The sequence below is a fragment of the Heterodontus francisci genome, chromosome 10 (assembly GCF_036365525.1).
Source record: "Heterodontus francisci isolate sHetFra1 chromosome 10, sHetFra1.hap1, whole genome shotgun sequence".
NCBI classification, from domain to species: domain Eukaryota; kingdom Metazoa; phylum Chordata; class Chondrichthyes; order Heterodontiformes; family Heterodontidae; genus Heterodontus; species Heterodontus francisci.
In genome coordinates this window covers 125,517,469-125,534,725 of record NC_090380.1, presented here as the reverse complement: position 1 = coordinate 125,534,725, position 17,257 = coordinate 125,517,469, and the positions used below count along the sequence as shown (strand labels likewise).

At 46.6% G+C, this 17,257-nt stretch overlaps 1 protein-coding gene across 1 annotated transcript in view; it reads right to left on the bottom strand.

The window, feature by feature from the left end:
- Positions 1–8,239: 8,239 nt before the first annotated feature.
- Positions 8,240–17,257, bottom strand: part of cryaa (crystallin, alpha A) — a 119,264-nt gene continuing 110,246 nt past the window's right edge. The window contains exon 3 of the mRNA XM_068040080.1: positions 8,240–8,664. Coding sequence (XP_067896181.1) covers positions 8,443–8,664 — 222 coding nt within the window. The 3' untranslated portion in view covers positions 8,240–8,442. The remainder of the gene's footprint in view (positions 8,665–17,257) is intronic.

Genomic DNA, 17,257 nt, shown 5'->3' with positions numbered 1-17,257 from the left:
TGTTTCTCTCTTCTGCAGCAGTGTTGCGGTGTCTCACCGGCGTCAGGAGCCATGTCTGCAAGGGATAGCTCTTGTCTCCAAGAGGCCACCCCTCTATCTGAGCCATTTCAGTGAACAGCAACGGCAACTGCGACTGGCGCAGGATTAAGGCGTCATGGCAGCTGCCTGGAAAGCGGGCACAGAGTTGCATGAATCGCTTCCAGTGATCACATACGAGCTGCACATTGAATGAGTGGAAGCCCTTACGGTTTACGTATTCAGCTGGTCACCCGGCGGGAGCCTTGATTGCCACATGGGTGCAGTCTATGACCCCTTGCACCTGTGGGAATCCTGCTATGGAGCTGAAACCGATGGTCCTCTGGGCTTGGCTTCCAGGGTCCATCATGAAGCAGATATAGTCACCAGTCCTCCAGAACAGGGCATGGGTGAACTCCGTGATGCCGCAGTGCACTGCTGACTGTGTGACCCCACAAAGGTCTCCGGTGGGCTCCTGAAATGAAGCAGTGGCGTAAAAATTGAGAGTTGCTGGCACTTTGAGGGCCACAGGCATTGGATGTCCTCCAAAGCCCCTGGGCTGCAGGTCATCATGAAGCAGGGCACAGAGATGTGTCACCACCTCTCTCCACATCTGCAGTCACTTGTGACACTGGCGCTCTGACGTCTGCAGGTATGTCATGTGGGATCCGTAGATGCTCGGCGGTCTGTAGTGGCGAGCTCTCCATGAGGGCTGCTACTCACCACCAGGGGTCTCTGTGTGGGTTGCAACTGCCTATTGATTTTGACTGCGGTACATATGGGATCCTCTCAAGAAGCACATCAATGAATATAGAGTGAACCATCCCCATCTTCAAGTTGCAATTCAACTTGGTTCCTTCAATGCTTCAAAGGTTCCTGACAGGGCAGAGATTGATGTTGAGTGGAACATCAGGTGCTTTCATGCAGCAGCTGTGTGGTAGGGTATAACATTGCCCGTCTTAGCTCCCACTAAGAGTGGCACCGCATGACCACATGGAGATTGAAACTGCTGCATAGATTGACCCACAAGACATATAGGTTTCACACGCCTACCATCTCTGGTACTCTCCCCACATACAGGGTGACTCGAGTGCAATTGCTCCTTCAATGGCAGAGACAGTCAATGGCACAGAACTGCCAACCATTACCGAGGGTGGAATCGCAGTGGCCCCCTTCCAGAATGCAGAGTGAGACCCCTGAATATCCCCCCTCTCTCCTCCCCGCCGGATTTTCAAATCGTGAATGGGATGGCACGTGATATCTGCCCATTCGCAAAAAGTCTGTAAGTGTCAGTGGAGAGATGTGGGGGCTGCATTATCAGCAAAGGTAAGTACTCTTTACCATATGCTAATTGTGGTGCCTCTGCCGTGCAGAAGCGGGTGCGGGGGAGGGGCTGCACCAAGGTCCCGCCGCCGGTAGTAATCTGTGGCGGGTCTCTCTTGACTTCAGGGGTCGATGCGGGCCTCTCCCCACAGTATTTTACCAGTTCCCGCGCCGTGACCTGCGGCGTAAGGGGCTGGTAAAATTCAGCCCAGTAACTTTCTTTTTCTCACTTTAACTTTGACTAAATTAAGAGGGCTAAAAGGGGTCATGAAATATCTTTAGTAAACAGGGTTAAGGAAAATCCCAAAGCCTTTTATTCATATATAAGGAGCAAGAGGGTAACTAGAGAAAGGATTGGCCCACTCAAGGACAAAGGAGGAAAGTTATGCGTGGAGTCAGAGAAAATGGGTGAGATTCTAAATGAGTACTTTGCATCGGTATTCACCGAGGAGAGGGACATGACGGATGTTGAGGTTAGGGACAGATGTTTGATTACTCTAGGTCAAGTCGGCATAAGGAGGGAGGAAGTGTTGGGTATTCTAAAAGGCATTAAGGTGGACAAGTCCCCAGGTCCGGATGGGATCTATCCCAGGTTACTGAGGGAAGCGAGAGAGGAAATAGCTGGGGCCTTAACAGATATTTTTGCAGCATCCTGAAACACGGGTGAGGTCCCGGAGGACTGGAGAATTGCTAATGTTGTCCCCTTGTTTAAGAAGGGTAGCAGGGAAAATCCAGGTAATTATAGACCGGTGAGCCTGACGTCAGTGGTAGGGAAGCTGCTGGAGAAGATACTGAGGGATAGGATCTATTCCCATTTGGAAGAAAATGGGCTTATCAGTGATAGGCAACATGGTTTTGTGCAGGGAAGGTCATGTCTTACCAACTTAATAGAATTCTTTGAGGAAGTGACAAAGTTGATTGATGAGGGAAGGGCTGTAGATGTCATATACATGGACTTCAGTAAGGTGTTTGATAAGGTTCCCCATGGTAGGCTGATGGAGAAAGTGAAGTCGCATGGGGCCCAGGGTGTACTAGCTAGATGGATAAAGCACTGGCTGGGCAACAGGAGACAGAGAGTAGCAGTGGAAGGGAGTTTCTCAAAATGGAGACGTGTGACCAGTGGTGTTCCACAGGGATCCGTGCTGGGACCACTGTTGTTTGTGATATACATTAATGATTTTGAGGAAAGTATAGGTGGTCTGATTAGCAAGTTTGCAGACGACACTAAGATTGGTGGAGTAGCAGATAGTGAAGGGGACTGTCAGAGAATACAGCAGAATATAGATAGATTGGAGAGTTGGGCAGAGAAATGGCAGATGGAGTTCAATCAGGGCAAATGCGAGGTGATGCATTTTGGAAGATCCAATTCAAGAGTGAATTATACAGTAAATGGAAAAGTCCTGGGGAAAATTGATGTACAGAGAGATTTGGGTGTTCAGGTCCATTGTTCCCTGAAGGTGGCAACGCAGGTAAATAGAGTGGTCAAGAAGGCATACGGCATGCTTTCCTTCATCGGACGGGGTATTGAGTACAAGAGTTGGCAGGTCATGTTACAGTTGTATAGGACTTTGTTTCGGCCACATTTGGAATACTGCGTGCAGTTCTGGTCGCCACATTACCAAAAGGATGTAGATGCTTTGCAGAGGGTGCAGAGGAGGTTCACCAGGATGTTGCCTGGTATGGAGGGCGCTAGCTATGAAGAGAGGTTGAGTAGATTAGGATTATTTTCATTAGAAAGACGGAGGTTGAGGGGGGACCTGATTGAGGTGTACAAAATCATGAGAGGTATAGACAGGGTGGATAGCAAGAAGCTTTTTCCCAGAGTGGGGGATTCAATTACAAGGGGTTACGAGTTCAAAGTGAGAGGGGAAAAGTTTAGGGGGGATATGCGTGGAAAGTTCTTTACGCAGAGGGTGGTGGGTGCCTGGAACGCGTTGCCAGCGGAGGTGGTCGATGCGAACACGATAGCGTCTTTTAAGATGTATCTAGACAGATACATGAATGGGCAGGAAGCAAAGAGATACAGACCCTTAGAAAATAGGCGACAGGTTTAGATAGAGGATCTGGATCGGCGCAGGCTTGGAGGGCCGAAGGACCTGTTCCTGTGCTGTAATTTTCTTTGTTCTTTGTTCTTTGTTCTTTGTTCTTAAAGGCATCTTAAGTTGTCCCTCTTACCTCATTCTGATGACTCTCACTTTCCCACTCCAGCTCTCCCAATCTACGTTCTAACCAATGTCCTCGTAGGAGGCACCCACGGTTACTGCAGACACAGTTGCCCATTGTCTCCCCAATCTTCTCTGCAGTTCCAAACCTTTTCTGAAGCATTCATTCTCCTCCTGTTGTTTAAACTGTCTTTTATTTTCCTGAACGTCAAACATGACTGTACCAGCGTTCAGGTTAGAGACAGGCTGTTGCTGTGACAGAGTAGTCGTACGCTTGTGGCACAGCTCCAAATCTCAAACCTGCTGGCTCTGTGGCTCAACCTCTTTATCTTTCTGAGTAGCAGTCTCTTGGCTCCACTGAGTGCTGTAAGCCAGAAGGTTTTTTGCCTTCTCTATCTTTAACTTCTTCTGGCCTATCTTATCTTGAATGAATTTCTGCTTGAAATCCCATTTAGCATCTTTAGACAACATGGCTGTAATTTTACGCCACCCCAAGGAGCCGGGTGGTGATGGGGGGGTGGCGTGAAATGGAGCGGGAAGCTCTGGGAGGCCTTCCTGACCCACTCCCACCTCTGCCCCACTTTACGTAGGGCACGGGGGCGGTGGGGGGTGTGTGCAAAAAACAGGCCGCCCGCCCCAGGCCAATCAAGGCCATTAATTTGCCAGTTAACGGCCACTTAGGGGCCTTTGCCTATCTCCACGCTGATTTTACGTGTGGCAAGCGGGCGTCCTGGAGCCCAGAAAAGCCACCCAGGAAAAGCTGGCAGCCTCTCAGTGCCCCATGAGTGGGCCCTGACAATCGGGCACAGGGTAACATAGAAACATAGAAAATAGGAGCAGGAGTAGGCCATTCGGCCCTTCGAGCCTGCTCTGCCATTCATTATGATCATGGCTGATCATCCAACTCAATAACCTCTTCCCGCTTTCGCCCCATATCCTTTGATCCCTTTAGACCCAAGAGCTATCTCTAACTCCTTCTTGAAAACATATAATGTTTTGGCCTCAACTGCTTCTGTGGTAGCAAATTCCACAGGCTCACCACTCTCTGGGTGAAGAAATTTCTCCTCATCTCAGTCTTGAAAGGTTTACCCCGTATCCTTAGACTATGACCCCTGGTTCTGGACTCCCCCACCATCGGAAACATCCTTCCTGCATCTACCCTGTCAAGTCCTGTCAGAATTTTATAGGTTTCTATGAGATCCCCCCTCACTCTTCTGATCTCCAGCGAATATAAGCCTCACCGACTCAATCTCTCCTCATACATCAGTCCCGCCATCCCAGGAATCAGTCTGGTAAACCTTCTCTGCACTCCCTCAATAGCAAGAACATCCCTCCTCAGATAAGGAGACGAAAGCTGCACACAATATTCCAGGTGCGGCCTCACCAAGGCCCTGTGTAATTGCAGCAAGACATCCCTGCTCCTGTACTCGAATCCTCTCGCTATGAAGGCCAACATACCATTTGCCTTTTTTACCGCCTGTTGCACCTGCATGCTTACCTTCAGTGACTGGTGTATGAGAACACCCAGGTCTCACTGCATATTACCCTCTCTCAGTTTATAGCCATAATAAGATTCAGATAATAATCTGCCGATTGTGGTCTGCCCCTGCTTCCCCAACCATGCCCAGGACCCAAGACGCCCCACCGACATCCCCCCCCAAATGACCACCCATGCCTCACCGGGGCCCAACCGATTACCCCCGGCGAGGCAACCCAAACTTACCTGGACTCCTGGGTCTATGTCCTTGGCTGAGCTGCAGTCCCAGCAGTGGCCACCGTTCCCGGTGGCGCTGCTGGGTCTAAGAGCTCCCGGCCCGCTGATTGGCTGGCAGCTCAATAAGGTGGGACTTCCTCTCTCAAGCGGGTGGAAGTCCCGCCTCAGAACAATTAAAGCCTGGGGACCCATAAAATGCGGGTCGGATCCCCAGGCTAGGTGGAAGCGGGCTCGCCACCGACTTTTACATCTCCCATCTGCCAAACGTAAAATCCAACCCCATGACTTTATTATTCTTTTTGTATATTCTCGTTTAAGTGCCTTTGGATCACTGGTGGATCCTTTAGGGTCTCCACACTCCCCAAAAGGGTTTTCCCTCCCAAGGCGCATGTTGGCCGGTCTCGCGGATTCGAGATCCGGCATTTCTCTCACAAAGCGTTCATAACGCGCCAAATTCCATCTGTAAGATTTAATAAGATAGGGGTGTTTTATACCCCCTTCTAAAGTGGAAACAGACTTGGCAGCACAACAGCTTGTAATATATTGACTTTATTGAGATAAAGGAAGGACAAGTTTGTTAAGTACTCAGATAAACCATAGTCACAAACTCAGGCAGTAATTAACAGTCTAACACAGATACTACCCATATTAGAGACTGGACAACAGAGCACACAACTCTTTCTCTTGTAGCTTTGGGTCCTCAAGCTTTTGTCTCTCTCTCTCTCTCGTAATTTCCTTTGTTGTTGTTCAAATTTCTCTGCCGTACAGTAGCAAGGAATGGACTTCTTTGATCCTGGAGGTTTTCCAGTTAAACCTCCCCTCTCCCAATCAGTGATTAGTCTTGTATTAAAGTGTGCCTTTCTTAACCAATCAAGGATCATTTTGTGATGATTGCTAACTTTTTGAATTTGTGTAAGTACGACACAAGGGGGTCTTTGTGTTGACTACTTTATCTCAATGCCTTTACTTTTCGAGGACGTCTTATCTCACTACGAGACAAATCTACGCAGAAGCTGTTCTCACTGTCTGCTCTCACAGTCTCACACTTTTGCTGCAAGTAAGCAATTTAAAACTTGACATAATCTCCCAGAATCCCTTTGTCTTGACATCTTGTCTATACTGTGCCCTATTTCCTAAGTTTTAACATGTTATCATACTACAAAGAAGGGTTCTAATAAAGTTAAATGTTAGTTTATGATAATAAGTCATTTGTTAGTTTATAATACCTAGATTCGAACAATTTGTATTCTGGTTAGTAACTTTTAGCAACCTAATAATCTTACAGTAAGTATACCACATCCACCAATTCCCCTTTATCATTTCTGTTAGTAACATCATCAAAAAACTCCAACACGTTCGTCAAAGATGATTTCCCATTCATAAATCCATATTGACTCAATCGGATCATTATTATCCAAGTATCCATTTATCACATCCTTTTGATTAGATTCTAGCATTTTCCCAATGACTGATGTAAGGCTAACAGGTCTGTAGTTTCCTGTTTTCTCTCTCCCTCCCTTCTTAAATAGTGGGGTGACATTTGCGACCTTCCAATCTGCAGAAACTGCTTCAGAATCTATAGAATTTTGGAAAATGTTCAGCAATGCATCCACTATCTCCATAGCTACCTCTTTTAATATTCTGGGATGTAGAATATCAGATCCTGGGGATTTATCAACCTTCAGACCCATTAATTTCTCCAATACAACCTTCTTACTAATACTAATTTCCTTCAATTTCTCATTCCTCCTAATCCCTTGGGTCTTTAATTTTGGGAGATTTCATGTATCTTCCTCAGTGAAGACAGACACAAAGCGTCTCTGCCATTTCTCTATTCTCCCATTATAAACTCGCCTGACTCTGCCTGTAATGGACCTACATTTGTCTTAGCCAAACGTTTCCTTTTTATGTACCTATAGAAGCTTTTACAGTCCATTTTTATATTTTTTGCCAGCTTACATTCATATTTTATTCACCCTTTCTTTGTCAGTTTCTTTGCCCTCCTTTGCTGTATTCTAATATCCTCCCAGTCCTCAGGTTTACTACTATTTCTGACAACTTTATAGGCCTTTTCTTTTAATCTTACACAATCCTTAACTTCCTTTGTTAGCCACGGTTGACTGCCTTTACTTTTGGGGTTTTTGTGCCTTGAAGGAATGCATAGTTGCTGTAAACTATATAATATTTCTTTAAAGACTATCCATTGCCAATGTACTTTCATATCTTTTAATGTATTTTCCCAATCCAGCTCAACCAATTTGCCCTTCATACGTTCAGAATTTCCTTTGTTCAAATTTAACAGCCTGGCTTCAAATTGAACTACTTCACTTCGAAATATAATGTAAAATTCTATCATCCCTAAAGGTTCTTTTGCAACAAGATTATTAATTAGCCCTTTCTCATTACATAATACTAGATCTAAAATAGCCTGTTCTCTAGTTGGTTCCTCAACATACTGCTCTAGAAAACCATCCCTAACACACTCAAGAAACTCGTCTTCCACAGCATTAGTGCTCATTAGGTTTACCCAGTCTATATGCAGATTGAAGTCACCCATAATTTCTGTATTACCCACAGTAATAATCTAATCTCCTGATTAATACCATGCCCCACACCACCACTACTGTTTGGTGGCCTATAAACAATTCCTACCAATGTTTACTGCCCCTTGCTGTTTCTTAGCTTCACCCAAACAGATTCCACATTTTGTTCTTCCGATCTGAGATCCTCCCTTACTAATGTAAATACAGGCGTGTGAGAGAGGTGTTTCTAATGTACTGATCCCTTCCCTTATTATCAGCACAACACCACCTCCTTTTCCTTTTTTCCTGTCCTTCCTAAATGTCAAATATCCTTGAATATTCAGTTCCCAGTCTTGGTCACCCTGTAGCCACGTTTCTGTTTCGATGTGCCTGTCAAAAAAACCTTGAATATTGTGCATTTGTTTGATTTTGGATGGAAAGTGCAGCCACAGTGTGAAGGTTGAAGCTTTATTGCCAGTTTGTGCCCACTGTCAATACAATGAAAGAAACTACAGTAAAGGAAATTACATCGAGTCAGTTACAGACAGATCTGGGAGAGATGACACTGACATTTGCATCCAGTGTCAAAGCTGACAGTTGGGTCCAACAATTGCATTGGTATTTTCACTCAAATGTGAGTGCTACAAGTTTCAGCCGAGCCCTAAGTACAGGGGATAGAGACTCGCTCATCACTGATCACTTCAGCTCATGGATCTGCTCTGATCTCAGGCTGGGTACCAAGCTTCTCCTCATGGGTCACAGGGATTGGTCGGTCTTGCTGATTTGAATCATCACCTGTTCTGATTTTCGGACAACAAAGAGTCAATGAACCATCGCTAGACAGTGAGCAGGTGATGGACACCAGGTCCAGGTTACTGGGCAGATGGTAAATGCGGTGAAATTCACGGGAAACACGTCCTTGGTCCTCCTATAGAGAGAGGAACATCATTCAGACCAAATCCACAGTACAGTATCAGATAGGAGTGACTATGTCTATACCCCATTGCGTAGGGTACATGTACACAAACTCTCTCACACACCTGTATCTGGGGTAGACCTCTCTAACCCCTCTCTCATATTCCCATGTCTGGGGTAGACCTCTCTAACCCCTCTCTCACACTCTGTATTAAATATTTTCATAAAATGCGAGTGTCGTTGGATAGGCAAGCATTTACTGCCCATCCCTAATTGCCCTGAGAAGGTGGTGGTGAGCTGCCTCCTTGAACAGCTGCAGTCCATGTCGTGTAGGTACATCTACAGTGCTGTTAGGAAGGGAGTTCCAGGATTTTGACTCAGCGACAGTGAAGGAACAGCGATATAGTTGCAAGTCAGGATGGTGTGTGACTTGGAGGGGACCTTGCAGGTGGTGGTGTTCCCATGAACTGCTGCCCTTGTCCTTCTAGGTGATAGAGGTCACGGGGTTGGAAGCTGCTGTCAAAGGAGCCTTGGTGCATTGCTGCAGTGCATCTTGTAGATGGTACACACTGCTGCCACTGTGCGTTGGTGATGGAGGGAGTGAATATTGAAGGTGGTGTATAGGATGATGATCAAGCGGCCTACTTTGTCCTTGAGTGTTGTTGGAGCTGCACCCATCCAGGCAAGTGGAGAATATTCCATCACACTCCTGACTTGTGCCTTGTAGATGGTGGACAGGCTTTGGGGAGTCAGGAGATGAGCTACTTGCCACAGAATTCCCAGCCTCTGATCTGCTCTTGTAGCCACGGTATTTATATTTATACTCCAGTTCAGTTTCTGGTCAATGGTAGCCCCTAGGATGTTGATAGTGGGGGATTCATAGAAAATAGAAAACAGGAGCAGGAGTAGGCCATTCAGCCCTTTGAGCCTGCTCCGCCATTCATTATGATCATGGCTGATCATCCAACTCAGTAACCTGTTCCTGTTTTCCCTCCATATCCTTTGATCCCTTTAAACCCAAGAGCTATCGATATCTAACTCCTTCTTGAAAACATACAATGTTTTGGCTTCAACTGCTTTCTGTGGTAGCGAATTCCACAGGCTCACCACTCTCTGGGTGAAGAAATTTCTCCTCATCCCAGTCTTGAAAGGTTTACCCCGTGTCCTTAGACAATGACCCATCGATGGTAATGCCATTGAATGTCAAGCGGAGATGGTTAGATTCTCTCTTGTCGGAGATAGTCATTGCCTGGCACTTGTGTGGCACAAATGTAACTTGCCACTTATCAGCCCAAGCCTGAATGGTGTTCAGGTCTTGCTGCATGTGGGCATGGATTGCTTCATTTCCAAGTTTGCAGACGACACAAAGCTGGGGGGAAATGTGAGCTGTGAGGAGGATGCAAAGAGGCTCCAATGTGATTTGGACAAGTTGGGTGAGTGGGCAAATGCGTGGCAGATGCAGTATAACGTGGTTAAATGTGAGGTTATCCACTTTGGTTGTAAAACAGAAAGGCAGATTATTATCTGACTGGGAAAGGGGGAGGTGCAACGAGACCTGGGTATCCTTGTACACCAGTCACTGAAAGCAAGCATTCAGTTGCAGCAAACAGTTAGGAAGGCGAATGGTATGTTGGCCTTTATTGTAAGAGGATTTGAGTACAGGAGCAAGGATGTCTTACTGCAGTTATACAGGGTCTTGGTGAGACCATATCTGGAGTACTGTGTGCAGTTTTGGTCTCCTTATCTGAGGAAGGATGTTTTTGCCATGGAGGGAGTGCAAAGAAGATTTACTAGGCTGATTCCTGGGATGGCAGGATTGATGTATGAGGAGAGATTGGGCCGACTAGGCCCATATTCACTAGAGTTTAGAAGAATGAGAGGGGATCTAATAGAAACCTATAAAATTCTAACAGGACTAGACAGGTTGGATGTAGGGAGGATGTTCCTGATGGCTGGGGAGTCCAGAACCAGTGGTCACAGTCTCAGGATACGGGGTATGCCATTTAGAACCGAGATGAGGAGAAATTTCTTCACTCAGAGGGTGGTGAACCTGTGGAATTCTCTACCGCAGAAGGCAGTGGAGGCCAAGTCATTAAATATATTCAAGAAGGAGATAGATATATTTCTTAATGCCAAAGGGATCAAGTGATATGGGGAGAAAGCGGGAACAAGGTACTGAATTAGACAATCAGACATGATATTTTCTATGTTTCTATGTTTCAGTATCTGAGGATATAAAAACAGAAAGTTCTGGAATTACTCAGCAAGTGTGGAAGCAGCTGTGGAGAGAGAAACAAAGTTAACGTTTCATCTGAACTGAAAGGTCACCTGCTGAATAATTCCAGCACTTTCTGTTTCTATTTCAGATTTCCAGCATCTGCAGTATTTTGCTTTTATTTCAGGATCTGAGGAGTTGTGAATATTACTTAACTCTGTGCAGCCTAGGGCAATCCTCCCCACTTCTGACCTTATGATTGAAGGTAGGTCATTGATGAAGCAACTGAAGTTGGTTGAGCCTAGGACACTACCCTGAGGAACTCCTGCAGTGATGTCCTGGGGCTGAGATAATTAGCCTCAAACGAATACAACCATCTTCCTTTGCGCTAGGTATGACTCCAGCCAGCAGAGAGTTTCCCCCCTGATTCCCATTGACCTCAGTTTTGCAAGGGCTCCTTGATGCCATACTCGGTCAAATGCTGCCGATGTCAAGGGTAGTCACTCTCACCTCACCTCTTGAGTTCAGCTCTTTTGTCCATGTTTGAACCAAGGCTGTAATGAGGTCAGGAGCTGAGTGGCCCTGGCGGAACCCAAACTGAGAGTCACTGAGCAGGTTATTGCTAAGCAAGTGCCGCTTGATGGCACTGTTGATGACACCTTCCATCACTTTACTGATGATTGAGAGGAGGCTGATGGGGAGGTAATTGGCCGGGTTGGACTTGTCCTGCTTTTTGTGTACAGGACATACCTGGGCAATTTTCCACATTGCAGGGTAGATGCCAGTGTTGTAGCTGTACTGCAACAGCTTGGCTAGGGGCGCAGCAAGTTCTGGAGCACAGGTCTTCAGTACTATTGCCGGAATATTGTCAGGGCCCATAGCCTTTGCAGTATCCAGTGCCTTCAGTCGTTTCTTGATATCACACGGAGTGAATCGAATTGGCTGAAGTCTGGCATCTGTGATGCTGGGGACTTCAGGAGGAGGCCGAGATAGATCATCAACTCGGCACTTCTGACTGAAGATTGTTGTAAATGCTTCAGTCTTATCTTTTGCACTATTATAAAATAAAAACAAAAAATGTCCACTGGAGTTGTACCAGATGATTGGAGGGTGGCAAATGTTGTTCCCTTGTTCACGAAAGGGAATAGGGATAACCCTGGGAATTATAGACCAGTCAGTCTTACGTCGGTAGTGGGCAAATTATTGGAGAGGATTCTGAGAGACAGGATTTATGATTATTTGGAAAAGCATGGTTTGATTAGAGACAGTCAGCATGGCTTTGTAAGGGGCAGGTCATGCCTCACAAGCCTTATTGAATTCTTTGAAGATGTGACAAAACACATTGATGAAGGAAGTGCAGTGGATGTGGTGTATATGGATTTTAGCAAGGCGTTTGATAAGGTTCCCCATGGTAGGCTCATTCAGAAAGTAAGGAGGCATGGGATACAGGGAAAGTTGGCTGTCTGGATACAAAATTGGCTGGCCCATAGAAGTCAGAGGGTGGTAGTAGATGGAAAGTATTCAGCATGGAGCTCGGTGACCAGTGGTGTTCCACAGGGATCTGTTCTGGGACCTCTGCTCTTTGTGATTTTTATAAATGACTTGGATGAGGGAGTGGAAGGCTGGGTTAGCAAGTTTGCCGATGACACAAAGGTTGCTGGAGTTGTGGATAGTGTGGAAGGCTGTTGTAGGTTGCAACGGGACATTGACAGGATGCAGAGCTGGGCTGAGAAGTGGCAGATGGAGGTCAACCTGGAAAAGTGTGAAGTGATTCATTTTGGAAGGTCGAATTTAAATGCGGAATACAGGCTTAAAGACAGGATTCTTGGTAGTGTGGAGGAACAGAGGGATCTTGGGGTCCATGTCCATAGATCGCTCAAAGTTGCCACCCAAGTTGATAGGGTTGTTAAGAAGGCGTATGGTGTGTTGGCTTTCATTAACAGGGGGATTGAGTTTAAGAGCCACGAGGTTATGCTGCAGCTCTATAAAGCCCTGGTTAGACCACACTTGGAATATTGTGTTCAGTTCTGGTGGCCTCATTATAGGAAGGATGTGGAAGCTTTAGAGAGGGTGCAGAGGAGATTTACCAGGATGCTGCCTGGACTGGAGGGCATGTCCTACGAAGAAAGATTGAGGGAGCTAGGGCTTTTCTCATTGGAGCGAAGAAGGATGAGAGGTGACTTGATAGAGGGGTACAAGATGATGAGAGGCATAGCTAGAGTGGATAGTCAGAGACTTTTTCCCAGGGTGGAAAGGGCTATCACCAAGGGGCATAATTTTAGGGTGATTGGAGGAAAGTTTCGGGGAGATGTCAGAGGTAGGTTCTTTACACAGAGAGTGGTGGGTGCGTGGAATGCGCTGCCAGCGGTGGTAGTAGAAGCAGATACATTAGGGGCATTTAAGCGACTCTTGGATAGGTACATGGATAATAGTAGAATGAAGGGTAGGTAGTTACTTAGATCTTAGAGTAGGTTAAAGGTTCGGCACAACATCGTGGGCCGAAGGGCCTGTACTGTGCTGTACTGTTCTATGTTTTATGTTATATGTTCACTCAGCAGGTCTGGCAGCATCTGTGGAAAGAGAAGCAGAGTTAACATTTTGGGTCAGTGACCCTTGTTCCGAAGAAACGTTAACTCTGCTTCTCTTTCCACAGATGCTTCCAGACCTGCTGAGTGGTTCCAGCATTTCTTGTTTTAATTTCAGATTTCCAGCATCCGCAGTATTTTGCTTTTATCTTTTGCACTGATGTGCTGGGCTCCCCCATCATTGAGGATGGGGATATTTGTGGAGCCTCGTCCTACTGTTAGTTGTTTAATCGTCCACCACCATTCACAACTGGATGTGGCAGGACTGCAGAGCTTAGATCTGCTCCATTGGTTATGGGATCGCTTAGCTCTGTCTATCGCATGCTGCTTCTGCTGTTCAGCATGCATCTAGTTCGGTGTTGTAGCTTCACCAGGTTGACACCTCATTTTGAGGTATGCCTGGTGCTGCTCCTGGCATGCCCTCCTGCACTCTTCATTGAACCAGGGTTGGTTCCCGGACTTGATGGTAATGGTAGAGTGGGGGATTTACCAGGCCATGAGGTTACAGATTGTGGTTGAATACAATTCTGCAGCTGCTGATGGCCCACAGCGCCTCATGGATGCCCAGTTTTGAGCTGTGAGATTTGTACTGAGTCTATCTCATTTAGCACAGTGGTAGTGTCACACAACATGATGGAGCGTGTCCTCAATATGAAGGTGGGACTTAATTTCTACAAGGACTGTGTGGTGGTTACTCCTAACAATACTGTCATGGATAGATGCGACAGGCAGATTGGTGAGGACGAGGTCAAGTAGATTTTTCCCTCTTGCTGGTTCCCTCACCACCTGCCACAGACCCAGCCTAGCAGATATGTCCTTCAGGACTTGGTCAGCTCGGTCAGTCGTGGTGTTACCTAGCCACTTTTGGTAATGGACATTGAAGTCTCCCACCCAGAGTACATTCTGTGCCCGTGCTACCCTCAGTGCCTCTTCCAATTGGTGTTCAACATGCAAGAGTACTGATTCATCAGCTGGCGGGGGGCGAGGGGGCAGGCTGTAGATGTAATCAGCAGAAGGTTCCTTGACCATGTTTGACCTGATGCTCTGCGACTTCATAGGGTCCGGAATCAATGTTGAGGACTCCCAGGGCCACTCCCTCCTGACTGTATACCACTGTGCTGCCACCTCTGGTGGGTCTATCCTGCCGGTCGGATTGTTGCGGAATGCTCAGCATCATCAGAACAGATGCGTCGGAGACGGAGAAACTGGGAGAATGGATTGGAATTCTTACAGGAGGCAGGGTGTGAAGAAGTGTAGTTGAGGTAGCTCGTGGGAGTCAGTGGGCTTATAATGAATATTAGTAGACAGTCTATCACCAGAGATGGAGGCAGAGAAGTCAAGGAAGGGAAGGGAAGTGTCAGAGATGGATCATGTAAAGATGAGAGAAGGGTGGAAATTGGAAGCAAAGTTGATAAAGTTTTCTAGTTCGGGGCGGGATCAGGAAACGGCACCGATACAGTCATCAATGTACTGGAAAAAGAGTTGGGGGAGGGGGCCTGAGTAGGACTGGAAGAAGGAATGTTTGACATATCCCACAAAAAGACAGGCATAACTAGGACCCATGTGGGTACCCATAGCGACACCTTTTACTCGAAGAAAGTGAGTGGAGTTGAAGGAGAAGTTGTTCAATTTGAGAATAAGTTCAGCCAGGCGGAGGAGGGTGGTGGTGGATGGGGACTGGTTGGGCCTCTGTTCAAGGAAGAAGCGGAGAGCCCTCAAACCGTCCTGGTGGGGGATAGAGGTGTAGAGAGATTGGACGTCCATAGTGAAGAGGAGGCGGTTGGGGCCAGGAAACTGGAAATGGTCAAAATGACGTAGGGAGTCAGAAGAGTCACAGATGTAGGTGGGAAGAGACTGGACCAGGGGAGAAAAGATAGAGTCAAGATAGGAAGAAATAAGTTCAGTGGGGCAGGAACAGGCTGAAACAATGGGTCTGCTGGGACAGTCCTGTTTGTGGATTTTGGGAAGAAGGTAGAAGCGGGCTGTCCGGGTTTGTGGGACTATGAGGTTGGAAGCTGTAGAGGGAAGATCTCCAGAGGAGATAGAACTATAGAACCATAGAAAAATTACAGCACAGAAGGAGGCCATTCAGTCCATCGTGTCTGTGCCAGCCGAAAATCTAGCTGCCCAATCTAATTCCACCTTCCAGCACCTGGTCTATAGCCTTGCAGGTTACAGCACTTCAGGTGCATGCCCAGGTACCTTTTAAATGAGCTGAGGGTTTCTGCCTCCACCACCAATCCTGGCAGTGAATTCCAGACACCCACCATCCTCTGGGTGAAAAAGTATTCCCTCATGTCCCCTCTAATCCTTCTACCAATCACCTTAAATCTGTGCCCCCTGGTAATTGACCTCTCCGCTAGGGGAAACAGGTCCTTCCTGTCTACTCTATCTAGGCCCCTCATAATTTTGTATACCTCAACTAAGTCACCCCTCAGCCTCCTCTGTTCTAAGGAAAACAACCCTAGCCTATCCAATCTTTCTTCATAGCTGCAATTTTCAAGCCCTGGCAACATTCTTGTAAATCTCCTCTGTACTCTCTCCAGAGCAATTATGTCCTTCCTGTAATGTGGTAACCAGAACTGTACGCAATACTCCAGCTGTGGCCTAACCAGTGTTTTATACAGTTCCAGCATTACATCCCTGCTTTTGTATTCTATACCTCGGCCAATAAAGGAAAGCGTTCCATATGCCCTCTTCCCCACTCTATCTACCTGTCCTGCCACCTTCAGGGACCTGTGGACATGCACTCCATGGACTCTCACTTCTTCTACCCCTCTCACTATCCTCGTGTTTATTGTGTATTCCTTTGCTTTATTTGCCCTCCCCAAATACATTACCTCACACTTCTCTGGATTGAATTCCATTTGCCACTTTACCGCCACTCAACCAAATCATTGACATCATTCTGGAGTCTACAGCTATCCTCTTCACTATCAACTCCATCGCCAATTTTTGTGTCATCAGCAAATTTCCCACATTTAAGTCCAAATCATTAATAGATACCACAAACAGCAAGGTACCCAACACTCAGCCCTGTGGAACACCACTGGAAACAGCTTTCCATTCACAAAAATATCATCGACCATTACCCTTTGTTTCCTGTCCCTGAGCCAATTCTGGATCCAACCTGCCACATTCCTCTGTATCCCATGGGCTTTCATTTTTTTTAGATTAGATTTTAGATTAGAGATACAGCACTGAAACAGGCCCTTCGGCCCACCGAGTCTGTGCCGAACATCAACCACCCATTTATACTAATCCTACACTAATCCCATATTACTACCAAACATCCCCACCTGTCCCTATATTTCCCTACCACCTACCTATACTAGTGACAATTTATAATGGCCAATTTACCTATCAACCTGCAAGTCTTTTGGCTTGTGGGAGGAAACCGGAGCACCCGGAGAAAACCCACGCAGACACAGGGAGAACTTGCAAACTCCACACAGGCAGTACCCGGAATTGAACCCGGGTCCCTGCAGCTGTGAGGCTGCGGTGCTAACCACTGCGCCACTGTGCCGCCCTGGTTTACTAAAGAAGTTGATGCGCTTGTCTGCGGAACCTTGTCAAATGCCTTACTAAAACCCATGTAGACCACATCCACTGCACTACCCTCATCAATCCTCAATGAATTCAATTAAGTTAGTAAGACATGACCTTCCCTTAACAAATCCATGCTTACTATCCCTGATTAATCCGTGCCTTTCTAAGTGACAGTTTATCCTGTCTCTCAGAATTGATTCTAATAATTTGCCCACCATCGAGGTCAGACTGACCGGCCTATAATTATTTGGGCTATC